This window comes from Pristiophorus japonicus, chromosome 11 (assembly GCF_044704955.1).
Source record: "Pristiophorus japonicus isolate sPriJap1 chromosome 11, sPriJap1.hap1, whole genome shotgun sequence".
Classification (NCBI taxonomy): domain Eukaryota; kingdom Metazoa; phylum Chordata; class Chondrichthyes; family Pristiophoridae; genus Pristiophorus; species Pristiophorus japonicus.
Window position 1 is genome coordinate 125,029,396 of NC_091987.1, and position 24,867 is coordinate 125,054,262.

General features: G+C 46.7%; 1 protein-coding gene across 1 annotated transcript in view; it reads right to left on the reverse strand.

Annotated features, from left to right (window-relative positions):
• The window catches only part of LOC139276261 (H(+)/Cl(-) exchange transporter 4), a 126,358-nt gene that overhangs the window by 42,257 nt on the left and 59,234 nt on the right, over positions 1-24,867 (reverse strand). The window contains exon 3 of the mRNA XM_070893992.1: positions 3,532-3,683. Coding sequence (XP_070750093.1) covers positions 3,532-3,675 — 144 coding nt within the window. The 5' untranslated portion in view covers positions 3,676-3,683. The remainder of the gene's footprint in view (positions 1-3,531; positions 3,684-24,867) is intronic.

Sequence of the window (24,867 nt, forward strand, 5' to 3'; positions counted from 1 at the left end):
AAATGATGCCCTCTCTTTGCAGCCGGTCTAGTTCGATATCTACCCTTTCTCTCATCATGTACGGTACTGCTCTCGCCTTGTCATGGATGGGTCACGCCCCTGGAATTAGGTGGATCTGCAATTTTGCTCCTTGGAATTTCCTGATGCCCGGTTCGAACAGCGAAGGAAATTTGTTTAAGACCTGGGCACACTAAGTGTCGTCAGAGGGCGATAGCGCTTGGACATCATCCCAGTTCCAACGTATCTTTCCCAGCCAGCTCCTGCCAAACAGCGTGGGACCATCGCTCGGTGCCACCCAGAGTGGTAGCTTGTGCAACGCTCCATTGTAGGAGACCTTTACGGTAGCACTGCCGATTACAGGAATCAGTTCTTTTGTGTAAGTTCTTAGTTTCGTGCAAATTGGAGTTAAGACTGGCCTTGAGGCCTTTTTGCAACACAACCTTTCGAAAGTCTTTTTGCCCATGATGGACTGGCTCACCCCCTTGTCCAGCTCCATTGACACCGGGAGTCCATTTAGTTCAACATTCAGCATTATCAGGGGACAATTTGTGGTGAATGTGTGCACCCAATGTACCTCTGCCTCCTCGATCTGAGACTCTGGTTCATCGTGATCCTCCGTGGATCTGTCCTCCTCTGCAACATGGTGGTGTGCAGGTTTAACAGGCTTTGCAGCTCGCCTGCACATTCGTTGGAGGTGTCCCATTGTTCCACAGCCCTTGCAAACATACTCTTTGAATCGGCATGAATGAAAATGATGATCACCCCCGCAGCGCCAACAAGGTGTTAATGGCCTTGCATTCATGACCCTTGATGGTGGACTCAGACATCTGCGGACGTGTAGCTGCAGGTATGTGCGACCTGCCCTGTATGTTACGATTCAAAAACAACATCACTTTGTTCACTGTACTTGTAGCAGCACTTGTGTGCTGCGAGATTTGCTTCGTATTGTCACTGGTGGCAATGAACACCTGGGCTATCGCTTTGGGCTTACTCAAGGTTGGGGTCTCTACAGTCAAAAGTTTGCAAAGTATGGTTTTGTGGCCAATGCCAAGTACGAAAAAGTCTCTGAGCATGTGCTCGAAATGTCTTTCAAATTCGCAATATCCTGCAAGGCGTCTTAGCCACTTCCTGGCCTTCAGACCTTTTGTAAGTGTAGAACCGATATCTCGCCATCAGAACGCTTTCCTTCGGGTTCAAATGTCTCGGACCAGTTTGCACAAATCGCTGTATGATTTCTCCGTGGGTTTCGCTGGAGTGAGCATATTCTTCATGAGGCCATACGTTGGTGCCTCACAGACGGTGAGGAGGATCACCCTTTGTTTGGCAGTGCTCTCTTCCCCATCTAGCTCGTTGGCCACGAAGTATTGGTCGAATCGCTCCACAAAAGTTTCCCAATCATCTCCCTCCGAGAATTTCTCCAGGATTCCCACTGTTCTCTGCATCTTTGGGTTCGCTATCTGTATCTCGTCGGCAGTTGTTGTGTATGGAGAAAGAGTCAGACTGAACACTGTGAGCTCAAAGTAAAGTGTGACATTAGTCTTTTATTGCAGGTCTCCAGAGTGCCTCTCCAACCTGTGAAGCCTCCTTAAATACCTGTGCTCCCAAGGGATTATGGGATCCCTCGGGACTCCAAGGAATGAGCCCTCTGGTGGCTGTACAGAGTAAATACAAGTCCACATATATAACACCTAGGTGCTCTAAGGCCACTTTGGTAGCCCTGGTCCAGGCAGCGGACTGTTCCCTCTGGGATACAGAAAGCCCTCCCGACAATACCTCTATTGCTAAGTGGAAGAGGTTGCTGAGGAGGGCAATACCAACTGCTTGTCTCAGAGGACATGGCTGTAATGCTGGAAAAGTTCATTGACCTCGCCAGCGAGCTTGTGTGTAACGGCTCAGAGCATGGAGGAGTCCTGCTGCAACTCAGTTTGGGCTTTGCAAAGTGCATGGAGAGCATTCTGTCCAACATGGAGCGAGTGATCAGCTCCATGAACACCTACCATTGTAGTAGCACCTACCATGATGGAGTCTCTGCTGACAGCTTCGATGGCAGCTCACACTGGACGTATTGTCACTGACTGGATGTATTGTGCCATCTATCTTTCCACATTTGCACCTTTGATGGTGTATTATGTGAGATGTGTCTCATCAATGTGGCTCTTCTAACAGACATGCTTATTGGGTCTCAGTTTCAGATAGCATATGCCTGACATGCGGAGAAAATGGGCACTGAAATATGAACTTTTTTTTTTTTTTAAATAGAGCATAGTTGTCCAAAATAGCATTGGTGATCAATTTTATGGATAGCTTTTATCAACAAATCTAATCAGAACAGAAGAAATTCCAGAGGTGAGGTGAGAGTGGCTACCCTTGACATCAAGGTAGCATTTGACCGAGTGTGGCATCAAGGAGCCCTAGTAAAACTGAAGTCAATGGGAATCAGGGGGGAAACTCCACTGGTTGCAGTCCTACCTACAACAAAGGAAGATGGTTGTGGTTGTTGGAGGTCAATCATCTCAGCCCCAGGACATCGCTGCAGGAGTTCCTCAGGGCAGTGTCCTAGGCCCAATCATCTTCAGCTGCTTCATCAATGATCTTCCCTTCATCATAAGGTCAGAAGTGGGGATGTTCGCTGATGGTTGCACAATTTTCAGTTCCATTCGCAACTTCTCAGTAAATGAAGCAGTCCATGCCCACATGCAACAAGACCTGGACGACATTCAGACTTGGGCTGATAAGTGGCAAGTAACATTCATGCCACCCAAGTGCCAGGCAATGATTATCTCCAACAAGCGAGAGTCTAACCACCGCACCTTGACATTCAATGGCATTACCAACGTGAAATCCTCCACCATCAACATCCTGGGGGTAACCAGTGACCAGAAACGTAACTGGACAAGCCACATAAATACTGTAGCTACAAGAGCAGATCAGAGGCTGGATATTCTGCGGCGAGTATCTCACCTCGTGAATCTCCAAAGCTTATCCACCATCTACAAGGCACAAGTCAGGAGTGTGATGGAATACTTTCCACTTGCCTGGATGAGTGCAGATCCAACAAGACTCAAGAAGCTCGACACCATCCAGGACAAAGCAGCCCGCTTGATTGGCACCCCATCCACTACCTTAAACATTTACTCCCTGCACCACCGGCGCACCGTGGCTGCAGTGTGTACCATCTACAAGATGCACTGCAGCAACTCACCAAGGCTTCTTCGACAGCACCTCCTAAACCCGCAACCTCTACCACCTAGAAGGACAAGTGCAGCAGACGCATGGGAACACCATCACCTGCAAGTTCTCCAAGTCACACATCATGCTGACCTGGAAATATATCGCTGGTCCTTCATCATCACTGGGTCAAAATCCTGGAATTCCCTCCCTAACAGCACTGTGGGAGTACGTTCATCAAAAGGACTGCAGCGGTTCAAGAAGATGGCACACCACCTCCTTCTCAAGGACAATTAGAAATGTCCGTTTAATGCCAGCGACACCCACATCCCATAAATGAACAAATAAAAATGGTAGAAATACCTTTCTATGTCTGTCGGTATCGCGGGACTTTTCTCTCAACCAGTCAATCGTGTGAAAGTCCTCATACATTCCAACCTCTGGGACTGATTCATCCAGGAAGTCCATTAAATTCCCTGAGCCATTCATCTCACCTCCTGTTGCCATACTAGATCCTGTCAAAAAGGAGGCAAAAATTTAAACAAGGAAGAATATATTTCAATATATTTCACTATTTAAAAAAATATTTTGGCAACAAAATTATTTTGTTTCAACAGATTATGCTGCTAATACATGGTCTCCAGAGTATGCTGCATGGTACTGTAACAATCAGTCGACAGTATTGCAACAGTTTTATTTGATAACGCTCTTATGAAGTGTTTTGGGATAATTTACTAAGTTAAAGGGCACTATATAAATGCAAGTTATTGTTGTTTATATATTCAGTGCACTATTATAACAGTATACTCTGTGCACAATACTGTACCTTTAATTTTAAACTTACCTTAATGTGGAGCCAATAGGAGCTGCAGTGCTCTTTATGCCCCCTTATTAATACCCTGGGCCACTGTCGCCCCCACCCCCCACCTCCTCGCCAATTTACCCGCGGGCGGCTTGGCATTATGCCGCCTGAGATTCCAAGGGCCCAGATGCACGACCTGCATCGTGGTGCCTGATCAGCCCCCCGCAGATCACTGGATTTATTCCAACAAGTCCCGAGGTCCAATTTTGGACGGTCCTCGGGCCTCTACAGGCACAGGAGTTCACCGCACCGATAGTTTCAGACTCAGTCTTGGGTGCCATCAAATCTAGGCTGCATTGTTTTGCTCTGCACCCTGTGCTGTGCTGTAACGTGGGCCTACACCACTGCTGTGCTGTAACGTGGGCCTACACCACTGCTGTGCTGTAATGTGGGCCTACACCACTGATGTGCTGTAACGTAGGCCTACACCACTGCTGTGCTGTAATGTGGGCCTACACCACTGATGTGCTGTAACGTGGGCCTACACCACTGATGTGCTGTAACGTGGGCCTTACACCACTGCTGTGCTGTAATGTGGGCCTACACCACTGCTGTGCTGCAATATGGGCCTACACCACTGCTGTGCTATAATGTGGGCCTACACCACTGCTGTGCTGTAACGTAGGCCTACACCACTGCTGTGTTGTAATGTGGGCCTACACCACTGATGTGCTGTAACGTAGGCCTACACCACTGCTGTGCTGTAATGTGGGCCTACACCACTGATGTGCTGTAACGTGGGCTAACGTGGGCCTACACCACTGATGTGCTGTAACGTGGGCCTTACACCACTGCTGTGCTGTAATGTGGGCCTACACCACTGCTGTGCTGCAATGTGGGCCTACACCACTGCTGTGCTATAATGTGGGCCTACACCACTGATGTGCTGTAACGTGGGCCTATACCACTGCTGTGCTGTAATGTGGGCCTACACCACTGATGTGCTGTAACGTGGGCCTACACCACTGCTGTGCTGTAACGTGGGCCTACACCACTGCTGTGCTGTAATGTGGGCCTACACCACTGATGTGCTGTAATGTGGGCCTACACCACTGATGTGCTGTAATGTGGGCCTACACCACTGATGTGCTGTAACGTGGGCCTACACCACTGCTGTACTGTAATGTGGGCCTACACCACTGATGTGCTGTAATGTGGGCCTACACCACTGATGTGCTGTAATGTGGGCCTACACCACTGATGTGCTGTAATGTGGGCCTACACCGCTGATGTGCTGTAATGTGGGCCTGCACCACTGCTGTGCTGTAATGTGGGCCTACACCGCTGATGTGCTGTAATGTGGGCCTACACCACTGCTGGCACTGGAGGATATCACTTGAAAACATTTTCCATTTCCCAGCATTCCTCACCTCCACAGAATTTTTTTATTTTACAAAAAATCTTGACATGATTTTTCCTGTGCCCATTATAGCACGGCCTAAACACAACTCAAAATCATTGAAACCATTATCAGGCCCTCCCAGTCTCAGCTACACTTCACAGGAAGGAGCCAGGCGGAGGTCCAGCAACAGACAACATTGGCTGAGTGGCAGGCCCCTCAATTCACAGGTCACCTAAGCTTCACGGTACTTGAGGGGCTGAGGAAATGGGGAGCAAGAGGGCATCAACCATTGACGGAAACGTAACTCAAAAAATAAAAAACAAAAATTCCTCCACAATGCAGCACCTCCAACAGCAGATTAAAACCGTCACTGTAGTGGGCGCAGGGAACATCAGGAGACTGGGGTGAGCTGATGTCTTCACCTGGCTGGTTATCCTCCGACACTAGGTAATGGGAGGGAGCACTGAGAATCTAACCGGATGATATTCGGGCGGGTTCTACAACGGGTGGGGATTCTGCTCCGTGAGATTACTGGTTAAAAAATGTTTCCCATGTGTTTTTAAAATGGAAACAGATGGAATTGAGGCTTTCCAAGTTGCACCAGAATGTCTGCCAATCAATCAACAGAGGATTTCCATGCCTCCACAAACACACTTTAGGAAATATAGTCTGTTTTGCTCAATCAAAAAAAACAAGTTTGAATGGACTTGCTCGTTGTTTTTTTTTATAGTGAACTAACACAACAACAACTTGCATTTATATAGGGCCCAAGACACTCCGCAGGAGCAAAATCAAAACATAGGCTGACACCAAACCAAAGAAGTAGACAATAAAACAGGTGACCAAAAGCTTGGTCAAAAAGGTAGATTTTAAGGAGAGTCTTAAAGGAGGGAGAGAGGTGGAAAAGTGGAGTGGTCTATGGAGGTAATTCCAGAGCTCATGGCCTAGACGGCTGAAGGCACATTGTGTATTTTTTTTAAATACAGCCTTGCCCAAAATGTTTAATATAAAGAACATAAGAAATAGGAGCGGGAGTAGGCCATACAGCCCCTCGAGGAGCTTCTTCCTGAACTCCACTTCCCGCCCTATGCCCTTTATCAATGCCTCCTGCCTCAGGCACTCATGCTAGCCAAACAAAGTTTACAACCAGCTCAAACCCAGGGGTAGCACCAGCATTTACCATTTCTGGAATCCCAGTATTGATACACCAGTCCCAAAGAGGTTTATTTTCCAACCCGTGCTGTTCCCACTCAAACACACTTCTACGAAACTCCTGTGCGTGGTATTTTTGTTAACACATATTTTTTATACACTCGTTTAAAATCAAAGGGTTAACTCTTGCAGTACAACAAAAATGCGCACAGAGGAATTTAGAATGAGCACACTAAACGTAAGAGAACAGCACTACTTGGGAAATACATTCTCCAAGGTTGGATTTATACTGCAGTGTATGGAAACTCAAACATGAGGACATTGCCTTGAGTCTCACATCTCAAAGCTTTAAAAAGATTATTTAAATTTCCTATTTTTGTTTAAACAAAGACATTCCCTCTTAAATCCCTCTCTAGCACACAGTAGTCTTGGTGGGAAAATCACTGACTCCCAAACCCCTCTCTACACTGTTCTGTAACTGGCCTCTAGATGGTGCACTAAACCAGCTTAGAAACTTCTCTAACCATTGCCCCTTCCTCCCTTTTAGTTCATCATTCTGGGGATGTGGACGTTGCTGGCAAAGCTGGCATTTATTGCCCATCCTTTGGGCAGCACTACAGGGGTCCCCACTCAGCGGGGCAGTGCTACAGGGGTCCCCGGTCAGCCAGGCAGCACTACAGGAATCCCCACTCAGCGGGGCAGTGCTACAGGGGTCCGCATCAGCCAGGCAGCACTACAGGAGATCCCGGTCAGCCGGCTTGCCAGCTTTTCAATAGGAAACCCGCACATGTGCGATATTTTAATTGGGCCGCACAGCACCATAAAGGGGCCAGACACCCCGAAAAAAATGACAGGGAGCATTGCAGACGGGACCTCAGTTTAACGTCCTTTCGAAAGACGGCACCTCCGACAGTGCAGAACTCCCTGTAGCAAAGGGTCAACCAAGATCTGAGTGGGACTTGAACCCATAACTTTCCGACTCAGAGGCCAGAATGCTACCCAATGAGCCACGGCTGATATCTAAGTAGTGCAAATGTCAAAGATAGTGGAAATATTTCAACCAGAATTTTGGAACGGTTTTTTGGGTAAAAATGTACAACTTTCTTTTCATATGTTTGATAAAAGCAGGTTGTTGTGATTCACTTTAGCTACAAGATGTCCTTGACTGAGCTCAATAGACTCACGTTTCTTCCAGCAATGTTCCCAGGGAGTCTGTTCCATTTATTTCAAACAGCTTCGATGTAGCCTGTGAGCTTTAGGCATTTATTTGTGTCCACTTAGCGGAAGAAATGAGACTGGATTTTGATGGGTCGTGCTGTTGTGTTGGGGTCTGTTTGATTGGATAGAAGTTTAGCTCGGCAGCCATGCCTTCATGTCTAGGCCCCACACTCTGGAGCTCTCTACCTAAACCTCTTTGCCTTGGTCCTCCTTTTAAGATCCTCCTTTCCAATGGTGACGGGCACCCCATGTAATTGGGGGTGGCATTTCCAGTAGGCCCAGTGCCCATTAACACTGAGTGTGCAGCCACTGGATGGTTGATGAAGGGCTACATGTCGCAGACAAGCACACCTCGATTCTCTGGCATGGCAGAGGCAGGTCCTGTCCTCCTCAGATGGCAGGTGCTGCAGGAAGGCCTGAAGGGCGATGGCAAACAACGTCAACACTCACACCATCACCTCCCCTCAGGACGTGGGCTCAGTGCCAGAACCGCTTCGACAACCTGACCCAGACAGCAAGGGCAGGAACAATGTCTTCCTTCTCTCTATTTCTCCACATTGATTCTGGCCACAGTTCTTCCTCCCTCCCTCCCTCCCCCACTCCACATTTGTTCTCCACCAATTACAAGGGAACACTGCACCATCTCTCCTTCTCATTCCAGTCACGCATTCACCTGTTGTTGCTGTCCTCACAACAGGCACCAACAGCCTTTGGGAACAAGCACAGAGCATTGCACTCCTCTGCTGACGTTCCGCAATGGAGCCACTTTCTTGTACATGACTCTCTCTCATCCTGCCCGCACTTTCTGAATGCCCATCTCTCAGTGCCCACTCTGTGAATTTGCCTCACACATCAGCTGAACATTCATTGGTAGACTTCTCCAGGTGGTGCCCTGGTGGCTATGTGTGTGCAGCCAATCAGAGCCTGATCTTGGGCAGAGCCTGCGATGGCAGCAAAGCCCTTTCCAGCTGGTATCCATGGGAACTGTTATAAAGTCATTGGCCTTGGCAAAGACGACAACGCTGACTTGTTTGCTGCAGGCATGGACTTTAAATTGACGAATGTGACTGATGTTACTCTGCTATGGCCTAGAAAGGACCCACAGTTACTTTGACAGTCACAGGCAATGCGTGGCCAACTGGGAGAGTAGGTTGCAGGTCTTCTTGCACAGGTCTATGACATCCTCTCTGGAGAAATGCAGCCTCCTGGTGCATTGCTCCTCAGTAAACTGAATCTGGGCATCCGCGAGCAGCCCTCCTCACATGTGAGCTCCTCAGAGTCCCAACTGCATCTCCTGGAGGTCCCCTGACCTGCCACTGCTCCAGTTGCACCTCTTGCTCCAACTGCAGTAAGCTGGCCAAGCTGACTGTCATCTTGAGCCTTGGGCTTCCTGAAGCCTATGAGGCAGAAGACTGAAAATCAGTGAATTGCAATGGGAAAACTTGAGAACAAATCTAGCCAGGCAAATTGAAAGCAGATACCAATGATCTGTATACTTGCAGGTGAGTGCCCCTTTTAAATAGCACCTCCAGCTGAACTTCCATTCCTGTACCACCAATTAGCACTGGGCAGGTCCTGGACTGCGTGCTACATCAGTTTTCTTCCAGTCAAAATGGTGTTGGGCGTCTATTGACATCACAGGGCCCTGAGTTAAATACTTGGCATGAGGCACCTGCCTGTTTCTTCAGGCCGGAGTCTGGGCCATCTCTCGTGAAGGTGCTGAACAAAATGGCGGCAGGCGGGAGCGGAGTGGGATGTCCAGCACCGGGATTTTCAGCCTGCCATCGCCTGATTCCCACCGGACCAATCGAGTTCACATTGGCCAGAAGGTCTTCTGGAAAATTATCTTCTGGTATATTTGCATGGTATTCATTTCCCTCTGGTGTTGTCCAATGCTGTCAAGCTAAGAGCAGCAATTATATTTGCGTCTATCTGGCTTCAAGTAGCCGGCTGACCAGATTCTATCTTACATTTTCAAAACAAATTGGGATGACTGTAGCTACAGTCACCACAACTTGTCTGAAGATCTTACCAGGACCTGAATCCTTGAGCACCAAGTCAGTGTAACGTTTTACAAATGTTGGCCACAAATTTAGTCATACAAAGATGGCAACAGAAATTTTCTTCCAATAAACACATTCTGAGCACCTCAGAAATGAATTCTTTACAGGTTAGCTGTGTTATATAAAAACTTCTCCATTTTAAACTGACATTCAACAAGAACAACAACAATTTGCATTCATTTAGCGCCTTTAACGTAGTAAAAACGTCCCATGGCGCTTCACAGGAGTGTAATCAGATCAAATTTGACACATAGAGATATTAGAACAGAGGCAGGTTTTATGGAGCATCTTAAAAGGAGAGAGAAATGGAGAGGATTAGGGAGGGAATTCCAGAGCTTGAGGCCCATGGCAGCTGAAGGCACGGCCGTCAATGATGCAAAATGGGGAATGAGCAAGAGGCCAGAATTGTAGGAATGCAGAGATTTTGGAGGGTTGCAGGACTGGAGGAGGTTCTTCTCTTCTTCTTAAGCAGTCCCTTGGAGTCGAGGATGACTTGCTTCCTCACTATGAGTTCTCAGGTGACTGATGAGTCCGATGTGGGATCTACAGTCTCTGTCACAGGGGGGGCAGATGGTGATTGGAGGGATGGGTGGGTGGGGTGCCTGGGTTGTCGTGCACTCCTCCTGCTGTTTGTGCTTGGCTTCCTTGTGTGCTTGGGCCGTGAGTGGGCTTGACTGCGCTAAAGAATCCATGCACGTCATGGTTGTCGGCTAGTTGCGCTTTTCCCACCCATCATCTGTTCTTTAGGTCGCAAATGTTATGTTAGACCTCGGCCTTCAGACGTCTATGAAGCTGCTTTCTTACTATCGAGTTGTGTTGCTGTTTCCAGTTTAAGAATGCTTTGCGTTTGCGGCTTATTAGCTCCTGGATCTCCTGGTCATTCTCGTTGAACCAGTCTTGGTGTTTCCTCTTGGAGTGACCAAGCATCTTTTCACAGGTGCTAATTATGGAGGCCTTGAGGGCAGACCAGGGATTGTGGACACTTTCCACTATGATCGCTATTGCCCAAAAATGGGCGATATTTCCGGCTCTAGTGTTTTTTTATTTTTCAGGATCGCTGGAATATCGCCCATTTTAAAGACCGCTAGTTTCAGCTTTTTATTTTGGGCGATAGTCTTCGCAGTGCGAAATGGGCTAGAGCCATGTGAAATGGGCCCTAGTGATGTATTCAGTCGTGCAAGGCTGGCGTTCATAGCAACAGCCATTCTACGCATGCGCGTTTCTTTTTAGCAAAGAAGTTTTCCCGCGATTCGGGAGTTTAGGCATCTTCTGCACATGCTCAGAAGAGTTAGAGAGTGAGAGAGAGAAGGAGTGAGAAAGAAGCAGTCATCGGAGTTGATCAATGATTTAGTTGTAATTTGAGCATTGTCTCTGTTCTTTAAACTTGAGTCTTAAATCTTAGAGGTGTTTATCAAAAAAGTTGAGCGATACAAATGTGCAGCAGGAGGAGCTGTCAGGGAGAAGGAAGGCGAAAGTCTTTTCCAATGAAGCAAATGAGGCCCTCGTAAATGAGGTGGAAAGTCAATGGGGATATTTAACCTGGGGTGGGCATGTGCGTGGGAAACCTCCGCCCCTGCACCTATCAAAAAATATGGGGTGAGATCGTCGATTGTTTCCTCATGGCCCACGAAAGGCGTGATGCAGACCATGTGCTGCAAGAGGTGGAACAGCCTGGTTGCTTCGGCAAAAGTATTAAATTATGAGATTTTAAATTGTAATGATCCACTGAATTCATTAGAATGTAAATCTGCCAGATTGTAATGAATCTTGGGTAGCTTCCCTGCTAAGATTTGGACTGGGGTCGGAACCTGCGCCTTTTAAGTCTAATTTTGCTCAGGTACCTTACATTTAATGAACAGTATTAATTATCATTTAAAGGAATGACTGGAAACAGACAGACCACAAACACTCGGCATTTCTACCACATTAGTTTAGAAGGAGAATTTGTGTGTGCTGTGAGCAAGTCTTTAACTTGGGCACCGTCTCTTTTTCGGTTAGGTTGATGGATGGGGCACGACTGAGCAATGAGGATCCGGGCACCTTTACCCAGACTGTGTCAGTCTCTCCGGCTGCTGTCACGCATACAGTGACCCAGTCTGTACTGGGGGAGAGCTGCCCTGGCTCACTATCTGCCCTGGGACACTTTGGGACATTAGCTCCGGCCACACGGAGGTCTCCGAGGATAGCCCATGGACACGGTGCCCCCTCCCATTATGGTCCTGTCATTGCCGAAATCACCAGTGGTCCTGATTCCCCCCCTGGGGGACCTCCATAGAGTCAAATAAACCGCCTACCTCCAAATGGCACGACCCGTGGATCGGGCCCTTCCTGGAGATTGTACATGAGATGTTTGGTGTCAAGCATTAGTCCTATTTTCCCTGAACGTAAATGTTATAACCATGCATCCATTGTGGATACAAACCATATTAACATACACCGTTAGAATCTGTTGTCTTTCTGTAATAGTACCTAGTCAATTCGCTTATGCCATGCTCTTGTCACGTTTGCAGAGGAAGATATCTAAGAATCAGGCGGAGCCGAGGCGCACCGGAGGAGGCCCTGCTGAACTGCAGCCGCTCACTGACTTGGAGGAATGTGCCGCAGCACTAGTGGGCAACCACAATCGTTCTGTCACCCATGGTGGTGCAGATCCCGTTGTTGCGTCACGTGAGTAATGTGTAAAGCAGTGGTAATTTAAAGTAATGTAACAGCATTTCATTATAATATATGAATGATGTCATGTTATGCATGCAGCTTATGTACTACTCTCAGGTTACGAACATAAGAAATAGGAGCAGGAGTGGGCCATTTGGCCCCTCGAGCCGGCTCCGCCATTTAATAAGATCATGGCTGATCTGATCATGGATTCAGCTCCACTTCCCTGCCCGCTCCCCATAACCCTTTACTTCCTTATCGCTCAAAAATCTGTCCATCTCTACCTTAAATATATTAAATGACCCAGTCTCCACAGCTCTCTGGGGCAGAGAATTCCATAGATTTATAACCATATTATATGTAACGTCTCTCGTTCACATTTATTGCAGTAGTGTTGCTCCTCGTACATATGCCAGCGCAGCGCAAGCATTCTCATGTCTACCCTTCTCTTCTACTAACCTCAATTATATTTTGTAGCTACCGAGGTGCAAAGGGAGGCCCCTGCAACAACCCCTTTGTTGCTGCAGGTGGTCATCACCACGGGTCCAGAAGAGGAGACTACTGAGGAGTAGGAAGATGAGCATTTGTCATCTGTGGTACCTGCGGCCACATCTTCATCGAAAGATGAAGTAGAGGGGCCAAGTGGCTTGCAGCAGGGCACTCCAAGGCGTCCAGTGCCCACGCTGACCCCACATGCTGTGATGGGCAGATACAAACGAGGACATGGTCTCATTGTCAAAGGCGAGTGTCGACATAGGTCGAGAGCTCCTCCAGGCGCTTGGTGGGTTGACCGGAAACATTGCAACAATGTCCGCACGAATAACGGAGGGCATGGAGTGGATAGTTGTGGCAATGGGGCAAACGACCGACACTGTCCATGCCTTGCGGCTTGTGATAGTGTCGGGAGACGGCACTGCACCCCAAGGTGCCGTCCCACCAAGCACCATGACAGATGCGAGACAGGAGGTAGAACTTCCTTCTGACGTTTCTTCGGAAACGTCTTCTCCTCCAGCCACTGAGGAGATTCTGCCGATGTCACCCCCCCCCCCCCCACAGCAGCAGGCCTTAAGGTCCCCTGCTGTAAGACGTCTCGGTCCCATTATTCGAGGAGTTAATACAAGGAGGGGGTAAAGGTGCAGGAGGGAAGCATGGCCGCAGGAAGGGCGGTGTGGGGGGGGGGGAGGTGCTGTATTTAGTTCTTAGTTCTTGTTCAAAATAATTTTTTGTTAAATGTTCACTCACTGTTGGGGATGGTGGGAGGGTGTTGTTATATTATTGTTGTGTTACAAATACTGTTGACTTTTCGGGATTGGGGGCGGGGGGGCGTGCTATATGTTTGTTCTAAAAATTTTCAAATTCATCTTTAATTATTAAACATTTTTATTTAACTTTACAATTGTTCTGAAGTGTCTTCTAATAGCATATGGTAAAACATCAATACAAGGGTTGGAAACGATGGCCAGGCCAGCCCAGGCCAGGCAAGGATGAAACGTAACGCAACTGTGACTGTCACCAATGTAAGTTCACGCAAAGCGTTCATTTATGCGTTGCTGACGCAAGAGTTTTGCAGCTGCATAACTACCACGGGGTTTTTCCAGTGGTTTAGGGTGGGGTGGAGGCATGGGTTCATCACCAGGCTGAATGTCCTCCCCGAGGTCCTCGTGATCCTCCTCTTTGTCCTCCTCTTCCACCTCCCCCCTCTCCTGAGGTGGACCAGCAGTCCCATCTGGCAATTGTTGTCCTCTCCTCATAGCTAGGCTATGAAACATGCAGCACACCACAATGAACTCAGCGACCTGCTCAGGGTGGTATTGTAGGTTGCCTCCTGAGTGGTCCAGGCATCTGAAGTGCCGCTTAAGCACTCCAATTGTCTTTTTGACGATATTGCGTGCAGCGATATGGCTTTCATTGTAGTGCTTCTCGGCTTCTGTCTAGGGCTTACGCAGGGGGGGCATAAGCCAGCTGGCAAGGCCATATCCTTTATCCCCCAGCATCCAACCGTGACCTTGTGGCTGACTCTTAAACATGTCAGAGACAGTGTTCTCACGCAAGATGTGAGCATCATGGATGCTGCCTGGAAAATTTGCATTTACTGTCATGATTATTTGCTTGTGATCGACAACGAGCTGCACATACAGGGAGTGGAATCCCTTTCGGTTCCGAAACACCTCTGCATCCTGTAAAGGTGCTCGCAGGGCGTTGTGCGTACAGTCTATTGCTCCCTGCACCTTGGGGAAGTTTACTATTCGCAAGAAACCCAAAGCCCCCTAAGTCTGTGACTCCCTGGTCACAGGGAAGCTTATAAAGTCCATCCTGCATGAGTAAAGGGCTTCAGTCATCTGTCGAATGGAGCAATGTGTGGCGTGCTGAGAAAATACCGCAAATGTCGCCAGCTGAGGCCTGAAAGGAGCCTGATGCGTAGAAGGAAAGTGCCGCAGTAACCTTAACCTCAACGGGCAGTGCGGTCCTGATGGTGCTGGTAGGCTGCAGATCTTCCTTAATTAGCTGGCATATCTCACTGATGACCTCCTTTCGGAAGCGCAGCCTCCTAACGCACCTGTTATCGGACAAGTTCAGATATGATCGCTTATCCCTATAAATGCGTTGGGTTTAACATCTCCTCCTCCGCAGCAGTCTGCCATCTCTTTGATTGGGCACATACTGCTCTTCAATATACCTTCTCCCATCCCTATTCTGCAGCATGCAAGTAGTCATCAATATTCGTTGAGAAATTACAGGTCCCATCACTATAAATCACTATGTGCCCTTAATTTGTCCTCAATAGATACAAATGTGATTAGATGATTGGCAAGAATCAAAAAGACCCTTAACATCACTCACAATTTGATTCTCCTCACAAGCACTTGAAGCATCCTTTCAGTACAGATTCTCCGAGTTAGAAAATGGTATCTGTAGTGCCAAGTAGTACAGGTTAAGGTCAGGTGAGTGCAGCTTTTCTTCAGCGTTCATTTCGGCGAATTGCCGAAAGTAGCAGTCGGTGATAATCTGGGCGATAATCGGGCGCAAGTTTCCATTTTCAGCACTATTCTCGGCCTTATACGCGGATGACGTCATTTAAAAAAAAAATTAGGCCAGGCGATGCAACACATTCATGTGTGCCGAAAGTTGGGCCAGCAATAAATGGGCTACAATCGGGTGCTAGTTTCCACTTTTTAGCAAATATGAGCGATAGCCTACATCTCAACTCTTATATGGGCGCTAAATGGGGGATAAATGGGCGATGATGTGCCGAAAGTCTAGCCCTTTGTGTCTCCGGCTCACTGGAAGTTGCCAGGTTGGTTGTGAGGCACTGACTGAATAGGGCTTTCTTAGCAGGGTCTTTGAGTGTTCCAGTGTTGATTGTCCTGCGGCAGCGTTTCTGTTGCCGCTGCTGTTTGGGGGCTCCATTGATGGAGATGTCAGAGCGGATTAGGCCATGGTAAGTCCAGCAGTCCTTGCAGTCCCTCGCTCGGACGATGACTTGGTCTAGCCAATGCCAGTGCTTGGAGTGAGGGTGTTGCCATGAAGACTTTTACTTGTCTCTCTGACGGAACAAGGTGTTGGTTATGACAAGACCATGTTTTAAGCATTTAGTCAGGAGGAGGTTACCATTGGAGTTAGTTTTCCCTACCCGCTTTCTGCCGATCACAGCTCCCCAGAGGTCTGTGTCCTTTCCAACTCTGGCGCCCGGGAAGATCAGCTTGTCGCCCATTGGGACTCAGGACAGTAGGAATATATGTGTGTGTGTGTGTGTGTGTGTGTGTGTGTGTGTGTGTGTGTGTGTGTGTGTGTACTCAGCCCATGCAGTGGAGCCTGGTCTTCAATCATCTTGGATCCCCTTTTCACTGGACCAAGACCTTGCTCTGTCAAGCCTGTGTGGTAGCTGGTGTGCAACGGCCACCCCACATTAAAAGAATTCATGCACAGACATCTTCCATCCTTTAAAATGAAGTTTGGGACCTGGAACAACAAGCTCAAGGAACAAGGTAGTGGTTACACCTTCTTCTGGAAAGGTAAACCAGAAGAAGAACACTGCCGCCATGGGGTAGGCTTCGCCATAAAAAATGAACTAGTCGGGCATCTCAGAGACTCCCCCTGTGGGATAAATGAACGCCTCATGACCTTTCGGCTCACCCTAGCCCGGAACCAGTGCGCTTTTGGTCATCAGTGTGTACGCCCCAACACTGGAAGCTACAGACGAGACCAAAGAGGAATTCTACTCCAGCCTTGAACAATCCCTGTTAGTTACAGAGATAGGGAGATGCGAGGCCATGGAGGGGATTTTGAACACAAGGATAAGAATTTGAAATTCCAGGTGCTGCTGAATTGGGAGCCAATGTACTACCTACTGATTAAATTTGCTAAGTATATTTCTACAAATAGTTTGTTCTATTTGTTCTGGATCACAGTCGTCATTGTTCATTGCCTTCTCTCTGGTGCAATAGTGGTCATCTAAAAAGTTTGGTTTTGGAACTCGTATTGTTTCAGCCAAGCTAGTATTACGTCGGAACAGGAGTAGGTCATTCAGCCTCTCGAACTTATGGCAGGAACATAGGAACAGGAGTAGGCCATTCAGCCCCTCGTGCATGTGACAGGAACAGAGGAACAGGAGTAGGCGGTTCAAGAAAGCAACTCAGCACCACCTTCTCAAGGGCAATTAGGGATGGGTAACAAATGATGGGCTTGCCCGCGACACCCACATTCCATAAATGAATTAAACAAAAAATATGGCACTAAATCAGAAGGACCAGGTTTGGTCGATAGAAAAAACTCTGCTCCTAATCTTGCGAGATCCATTTGCCTATGTAAAAGGACAAACTTAGAAAATCTCACGAAAAGTTTGAGGACTGGTACTATGTAGTAACCAGAGAGGCAAGAATGGGGAAAGTGGTATGGATCATCCCATCCTAGGACACTAATGCCAAATTTCACAAACCACCAGTACTATTTCTTTTACATATACCACATGCACGAAGGCACAAACTGGACTTCCCGTTACTGCCCAAGAACGATATCTATTTCACAGTGCCTGACATCTAAAAGTTTCAAAATACCATATGCTGGTTACTAACTTTTTAAAAAGTAATTACTTCCTTTTAGCAAAGCATGCGCGACTAGAGTTTGAGGAGTGGGTTGTTTTGCCAGCTCCCACAAGCTGTATGGGAGGGTGACCGTATCCGGGGACACACAGGGTGGGAGCACAGCAAAGTAGCCAGGACAGGTTTCAAGAAAACCAGCAAGATGACCTTATTGCTTCTGTGAGTGGAATATGCTTAGAGACTACATCATTTTCATTTTACACCAAATCTCGAATCATGTGTGTGTTCTGGCGATAGTGCTGTACCATCTATACTCATCCCTGAATACACAAACTTTTAATTTCTCAATTTTAAATCTGTTCCAAACAGACTTTCCATATAAGGTGTGAAACACCCTCTGTATCAGAAGGTTTCAGAAACCTCTTCCTGGTGGGAGAATTCAGAGCTTGCCCTATTCAATAGTAAAAGACGATGCACCGTACTGATCTTAAGTAAAGTTAACCCACTCACCCACTAGCTCTCACTGCACCCTTGCTTTCACCCGTGCATTTGAAAGGTTCTGCCCTCCGGCCAGTCACTATTTGCCGAAACATGGGGTCAGTTGACTTAATCCCCCAGAGTGCAGTGCAGCCCGAGCTATCGATGGGGGCTTTTCTCTACAATGCTGCATTGTGGGAAGGCGGGGCCGCCATCGCCACCCCCGTTCAACCAGCTCCTCGAATCCATTCCTGAGCTCAAACCAGGCAGGATTAGACGAGAATCTCCCCCCGGAGTTTCTGCACATTCGAGTTTAAAAAAACAAAGGGCTACAAATTCATCAGCCTTTCCCCTCGTTTTTCGGCAGTATTTTGCCATTTTGGGCGCAAAACGGTGCGGCGGAAAATTCATTGAAGACTTCCACCGGTGGTTTTGAAATACCGCTGGGCGGGCAAGACTGGAAAAAGCACTTTTCCCTGAGTTTGATCACAGCGGTGACCTGTAGATAGGGTCCAAAAAAACACCGAAAAAAAACATGTCAGTGCAGACCGTAGAACGACGGTAGCTGTGAAAACCTGAAAAAAAGGTAACGTTTATTTTTAAATTTTTTTTGCAGGGATTCACTACAAAAAGGGTCTTGTGAATGTTTTTTGACATTTGATTTTTTGTTTTTATGAAAAATATTTTTTGTGTTTTCCACCCTCCCTAGGCCCAACTCGCAGCAGTAATTGTCCTCGTACTAAAGTTGACGAGAATCGCGGTTTCCGCCACGAATCCTCGTGCAACGCCAATTTTTCCCGCCGGGTGGATTTTTCCCCATTTTTTTCATGAATCTTCCACCTCGAAATCATAGCATTTTTTTTTGGCGGCAAACCGGTGGTAACGGTTTTTGATGAATTTCCAGCCCAAAGACTCTATACGGGAAGGAGTTTTCTGAACCGGGGACTCTTCTGGAACTATTATTTGCCCGGGTATGTAATACCTAATCCGGGTACTGACCCCGGAAAACGGGGCTGTATGGTCAGCAGCAGAAAAGTAAAAGTGAAATTGCAAATGTTGGAAATCAAAATTAAAAATCAAAGAAACTTCTGGAAATACCCCACAAGTCTGTCAGATGGGATCTTGTTGATGTTTCATTGCTAACAAGGGATCTGCATCCCCTTTCACATGTGCTGACTGACCCACGACAGATTTCCACCATTGCCTGTGTTTTTATGTAAAAGGGAGCAGGTTGGTACTTTCTATTTGAAGTGCAGCTACAGTTGGATGGTACAAATAAAAATAAATTGCAGTGATGGCTCACGAACATTGACATCATTGCAAGATTTAATTTCTCCTTACAGTGGCACACATCAGCTATTACAGGTACCTAAATATTGTTTTCTGTGAATGAGCAGCATGTATCTTTATGAAACAGGTTTAGGTTTTTCAACAATCAAACAACAGGAAATAATCTCTACCCAAGACAAATCTTAATTGCAGTCTAGACATGTCTATATCTGACTATTAATAGAGGGTTGCAATGCCTTAAATTGGCAAGCTAACATGAAAATGAAACTCTGTTAGCACATTACTGGCAAATAGTTCACACACCACCTTCTTGTCCATGATACGTGATCAGAGAAAATAAATTAAAGCGCATGCCTGGGTAACAATCCCGCTGAGCCAGACTGGGAAAGTTAGTGAAACAGTTAGGTTTTTACAACAATCTGACAGTTTCACAGTCACTTTTACTGATACCAGCTTTTTATTTCCATATATTTTTTATTTTAAACTAAATTCAAATTCACAAACTGCCATGAGAGTATTTGAACTCACGTTCTCTGGATTATTAGCCCAGTAACATAATTACTACACTCTCAAACTCTGGAAAGGAACAGATGAAAAAGGTTGAAGACCGACTAATTATTCACACATACAGCTGACAATTAAAGTCCATCTAGTCAGCCATGGCTCAGTCTTGCCGCCGAGTCAGAGGGTTGTGGATTCAAGTAGTACCCAGAGACATGAGCATCAAATATAGGCTGACACTCCAATGAGGTACTGAGGGAGCGCTGCACTGTTAGAAGTGCCATCTTTGATGAGACGTTAAATCGAGGCCCCATCTGCCCCCTCAGGTGGACATAAAAGGTCCCACAGCACTATTTTGAAGAAGTGCAGGGGAGTTCTCCCCGGTGCCCTGGACAATATTTATGCCTTAACCAACACCTAAAACAGATTATCTGGTCATTATCGCTGCTATTTGTGGGATCTTCCTATGCGCAAATTGGCTGCTGTGTTTCCTACGTGACTGCACTTTCTAAAGTACTTCATTGGCTGTAAAACGCTTTGGGACATCCTGATGTTGTGAAAAGCGCTATATAAATGCAAGTCTTTCTTCTTTCTTTCATTGTCAGTTCACAATCGTTCCTTCAAAGCCTCTGTTTATAAAGGTAACCTGGGGCATAAAACTGTGCTGCAGGTTAAAACACACAGCACAAAATGGCCACTCATTGAACGGATATTTTTCTTGCAGAAAACCTCAGCGGACACCAGAGGATCGCAGTAGAACAAGACATCAAGGCCGGAATTTTCTTTACCTTGCCGGGTCCGGTGCAGGCGGTGGCCATGTCGGGTCCAGAGCCTGTTGCTACCTCCATTCCGCGGTTGAAAATGAACTTACCTTTGAGGCCTATTAAGCCCGTCCAGCATATTACCTGGCTCAATGAGAGGACAGGTCTAGTGATGTCATTGTAGGGATGCTTTATGGTGGTGTGGGGTGGTGCCAACCTGGCGCATCATGTGGTGGCTATGTGAGTGCATAGCATAAAGTTAACTAAATCTGGCCATGATGAGGCCATCCCTGGTCTCCCGGGCAGCAATATGCTCAGGTGCAGATGCCCAGTACCCTGTGCAACATCGGGTGATTGCGGAAGATGTTGGTGCTGTTGTTGGTGATGCTGGTGTTGGGGCTCATCCTGTTCAGATTCTGAGGGCCAAGGTGAGACAGTATAAACGGCACCCATGTTGATGGAATAGATGGCAGGTGAAGTATAGATGACAGAAACAATCTGTCAACGGTGAGAGAGTCCTTCCAATGAGGTGACACTGGATAAAGACTTTGCTGCAAATACTTGCCGCCTGCAGAATCTGTGCTGGAAGTGGACTGAGCAACAGCTTCTGCCTGAGGCAAGTGATAGAAATATAGAAACATAGAAATTTACACGGCAGAAGGAGGCCATTTTGGCCCATCATGTCTGTGCCGGCCGACAAAGAGCCACACGGTCCTTCGTCAGCAACCCTAAAGGTTACATACAAACCCATGAACAATAACGGAAAGGCAAAGAGTACCCAGCCTAACCAGTCCGCCCCACACCACTGCAATACCCCTTATACTAAAACCATCTACACCCCACCCCAACTGGAGCCATGTGATCTCCTGGGAGAGGCAAAAAACAGATAAAAACCCAGGCCAACTTAGGGAGAAAAAATCTGGGAAAATTCCTCTCCGACCCATCCAGGCGATCAAAACTAGTCCAGGAGATCAACCTGGCTGTACTCTATTCCCTGCAGTACTTACCATTACATCAAAATGAGAGGATTTGAGTATAGGAGCGGGGAGGTCTTACTGCAGTTGTACATGGCCTTGGTGAGGCCACATCTTGACTATTGTGTACAGTTTTGGTCTCCTAATATGAGGAAGGACATTCTTGCTATTGAGGGAGTGCAGCAAACTTTCACCAGACTGATTCCCGGGATGGCAGGACTGACATATGAAGAAAGACTGGATCGACTAGGCTTATATTCACTGGAATTTAGAAGAATGAGAGAGGATCTCATAGAAACATATAAAATTCTGACGGGATTGGACAGGTTAGATGCAGGAAGAATGTCCCCAATGTTGGAGAAGTCCAGAACCAGGGGTCACAGTCTAAGGATAAGGGGTAAGCCATTTAGCACCGAGATGAGGAGAAACATCTTCACTCAGAGAGTTGTGAACCTGTGGAATTCTCTACCACAGAAAGTTGTGGAGGCCAATTCGTTAGATATATTCAAAAGGGAGTTAGATGTGGCCCTTACGGCTAAAGAGATCAAGAGGTATGGAGAGAAAGCAGAAATGGGGTACTGAAGTTGCATGATCAGCCATCATCATATTGAATGGTGGGGCAGGCTTGAAGGGCTGAATGGCCTACTCCTACACCTATTTTCTATGTTTCTATATTTCTATCTGCGCCGACCAACAAAAGGTCATCTCATCTAATCCCAATTACCAGCTCTAGGTCCATAACCCTGCAGGTTACGGCACTTTAAGTGCCCATCCAACCATCTCTTAAATGTGGTGAGGGTTTCTGCATCCAGTCTTCCAGGCAGTTGAGTTCCAGATCCCCACAACCCTCTGTGTAAAGAAGCCCCCCCCCCTTCAAATCCCATCTAAACCTTCCACCAACCACCTTAAAACTATGCCCCCTTGTAATAGACCCCTCCACCAATGAAAATAGACCCTTACTATCCACTATGTCCAGGCCCCTCAATATTTTATACACCTCGATGAGGATGGGGTCTTCTCTCAACCTCCTCTGTTCCAATGAGAACAAACCCAGCCTATCCAATCTGTCCTCATAATTAAGATTCTCCATTCCAGGCAGCATCCTAGTAAATTTCCTCTGAACCCTCTCTAGTGCAATCACGTCCTTCCTATAATACGGCCACCAGAATGACACGCAGTACTCCAGCTGTGGCCTAACCAAAGTATTATACAATTTAAGCATAACCTCCCTGCTCTTATATTCTATGCCTTGGCCAATAAAGGCAAACATTCCATATGCCTTCTTAACCACCTTATCCACCTGGCCTGCTACTTTCAGGGATCTGTGGACAAGCACTCCAAGGTCCCTTTGTTAATCTACATTATTAAGTGGTCTACCGTTTAATGTGTATACCCTTTCCTTATTAGCCCACCCAAAGTGCATCACCTTACACTCATCTGAATTAAATTCCATTTGCCACTGCTCTGCCCACCTGAACAGTAGGTTGATATCTCCTGCAGCCCATGACTTTCCTCTTCATTATCAATCACACAGCCAATTTTAGTGTCGTCTGCAAACAACTTAATCATACTTCCTATATTCAAATCTAAATCATTGATATATACCACAAAAAGCAAGGGACCCAGTACTGAACCCTGCAGAACCACACTGGAAACATCCTTCCAGTCACAAAAACATCCATCAATCATTACCCTTTGCTTCCTACCTCCAAGCCAATTTTGGATCCAACTTGCCACTTTGCCCTGGACCTTCATGACCAATCTACCATGCGGGACCTTATCGAAAGCCATACTAAAGCCCATATATCCTACATCATACGCACTACCCTCATCGACTCTCTTGGTTACCCCCTCAAAAAATTCAATCAGGTTAGTCAAACACGATCTTCCCTTAACAAATCCGTGCTGACTGTCCCTAATTAATCCTTACCTATCCAAATGCAGATTTATCCTGTCTTTCAGGATTTTTTCCAATAATTTTCCCACCACTGACGTTAGGCTGACAGGCCTGTAATTACTCGGCCTATCCCTTTTTCCCTTCTTAAACAAGGGTACCACATTAGCAGTCCTCCAATCCTCCAGCACCACGCCCATATCCAAAGAGGATGGAAAATGATGGTCAAGGCCTCTGCTATTTCCTCTTTTACTTCGCTCAACAAGCTGGGATACATTTCGTCCGGGCCTGGGAACGTATCTACTTTCAAAGCTGCTAAACCCCTTAATAGCTCCTCTCTCACTATATTTATTTCATCCAGAATATCACACTCCTCCTCTATAGCAGTATCTGCATTACCTCTTTCCTTTGTGAAAACAGATGCAAAGTATTCGTTAAGAACACTACCAACATCTTCTGCCTCCACACAAAGATTACCCTCATGGTCTCTAATAGGTCCTGCCCTTTCCTTAGTTACCCTCTTACTCTTAATATATTTATAGAACATCTTATGGTTTTCCTTAATTTTTCTGGACTAGAATTTCTCATGCTCTCTTCTTAGCATTCCTAATATTCTTTTTAATTTTGCCTCTTAACTTTCTATATTCCTCTAAAGATTTTAAAGTATTTAGCCGTTGATATGTGACATAAGCATCCTTTTTTTTCTTAATCCTCCACTGTAAGTCCCTAGACATCCAGGGGGCTCTGGAATTATTTTTCCCAACTTTTTTCTTTAAGGGCGCATGTTTGGCCTGAACCTTCCGGATCTCCTCTTTGAATGCCTCCCACTGTTCCGACACTGATTTACCCACAAGTAGCTGTTTCCAGTCCACTATGGCCAAATCACTCCTTAACTTAGCAAAATTAGCTTTTCCCCAATTCAGAACTTTTATTCCAGACCTATTCTTGTCCTTATCCATAACCAACTTGAATCTGACTGAATTATAGCCACTGGCACCCAAATGCTCCCCCACTAATACCCCTTCAACCTGCCCAGCTTTATTCCACAAAACTAAATCCAAGACCGCCCCCTCTCGTTTTGGGCTTGCGACATACTGACTAAAAAAGTTCTCTTGAATGCATTTCAAGAATTTCGCACCCTCTATAGCCCTCACATTAAATTTGTCCCAATCAATATTTGGATAGTTAAAATCCCCGACTATTACTACCCTATGGTTTTTAGATTTCACAGCAATTTGCCTACATATTTGCTCCTCTATCTCCCTCCCACTGTTTGAGGGTCTATAATACACTCCCAGCAGTGTGATCGCCCCTTTTTTATTTTTCAATTCGACCCATTTGGCCTCAGTTGATGATCCCTCCAACATATCATCCCTCCTCACCGCTGTAATAGTTTCTTTAATCAGTACCGCAACCACCCCCCCCCCTCTATCTTGTCTAAAAATCCTGTAGCCAGGAATATTGATCTGAC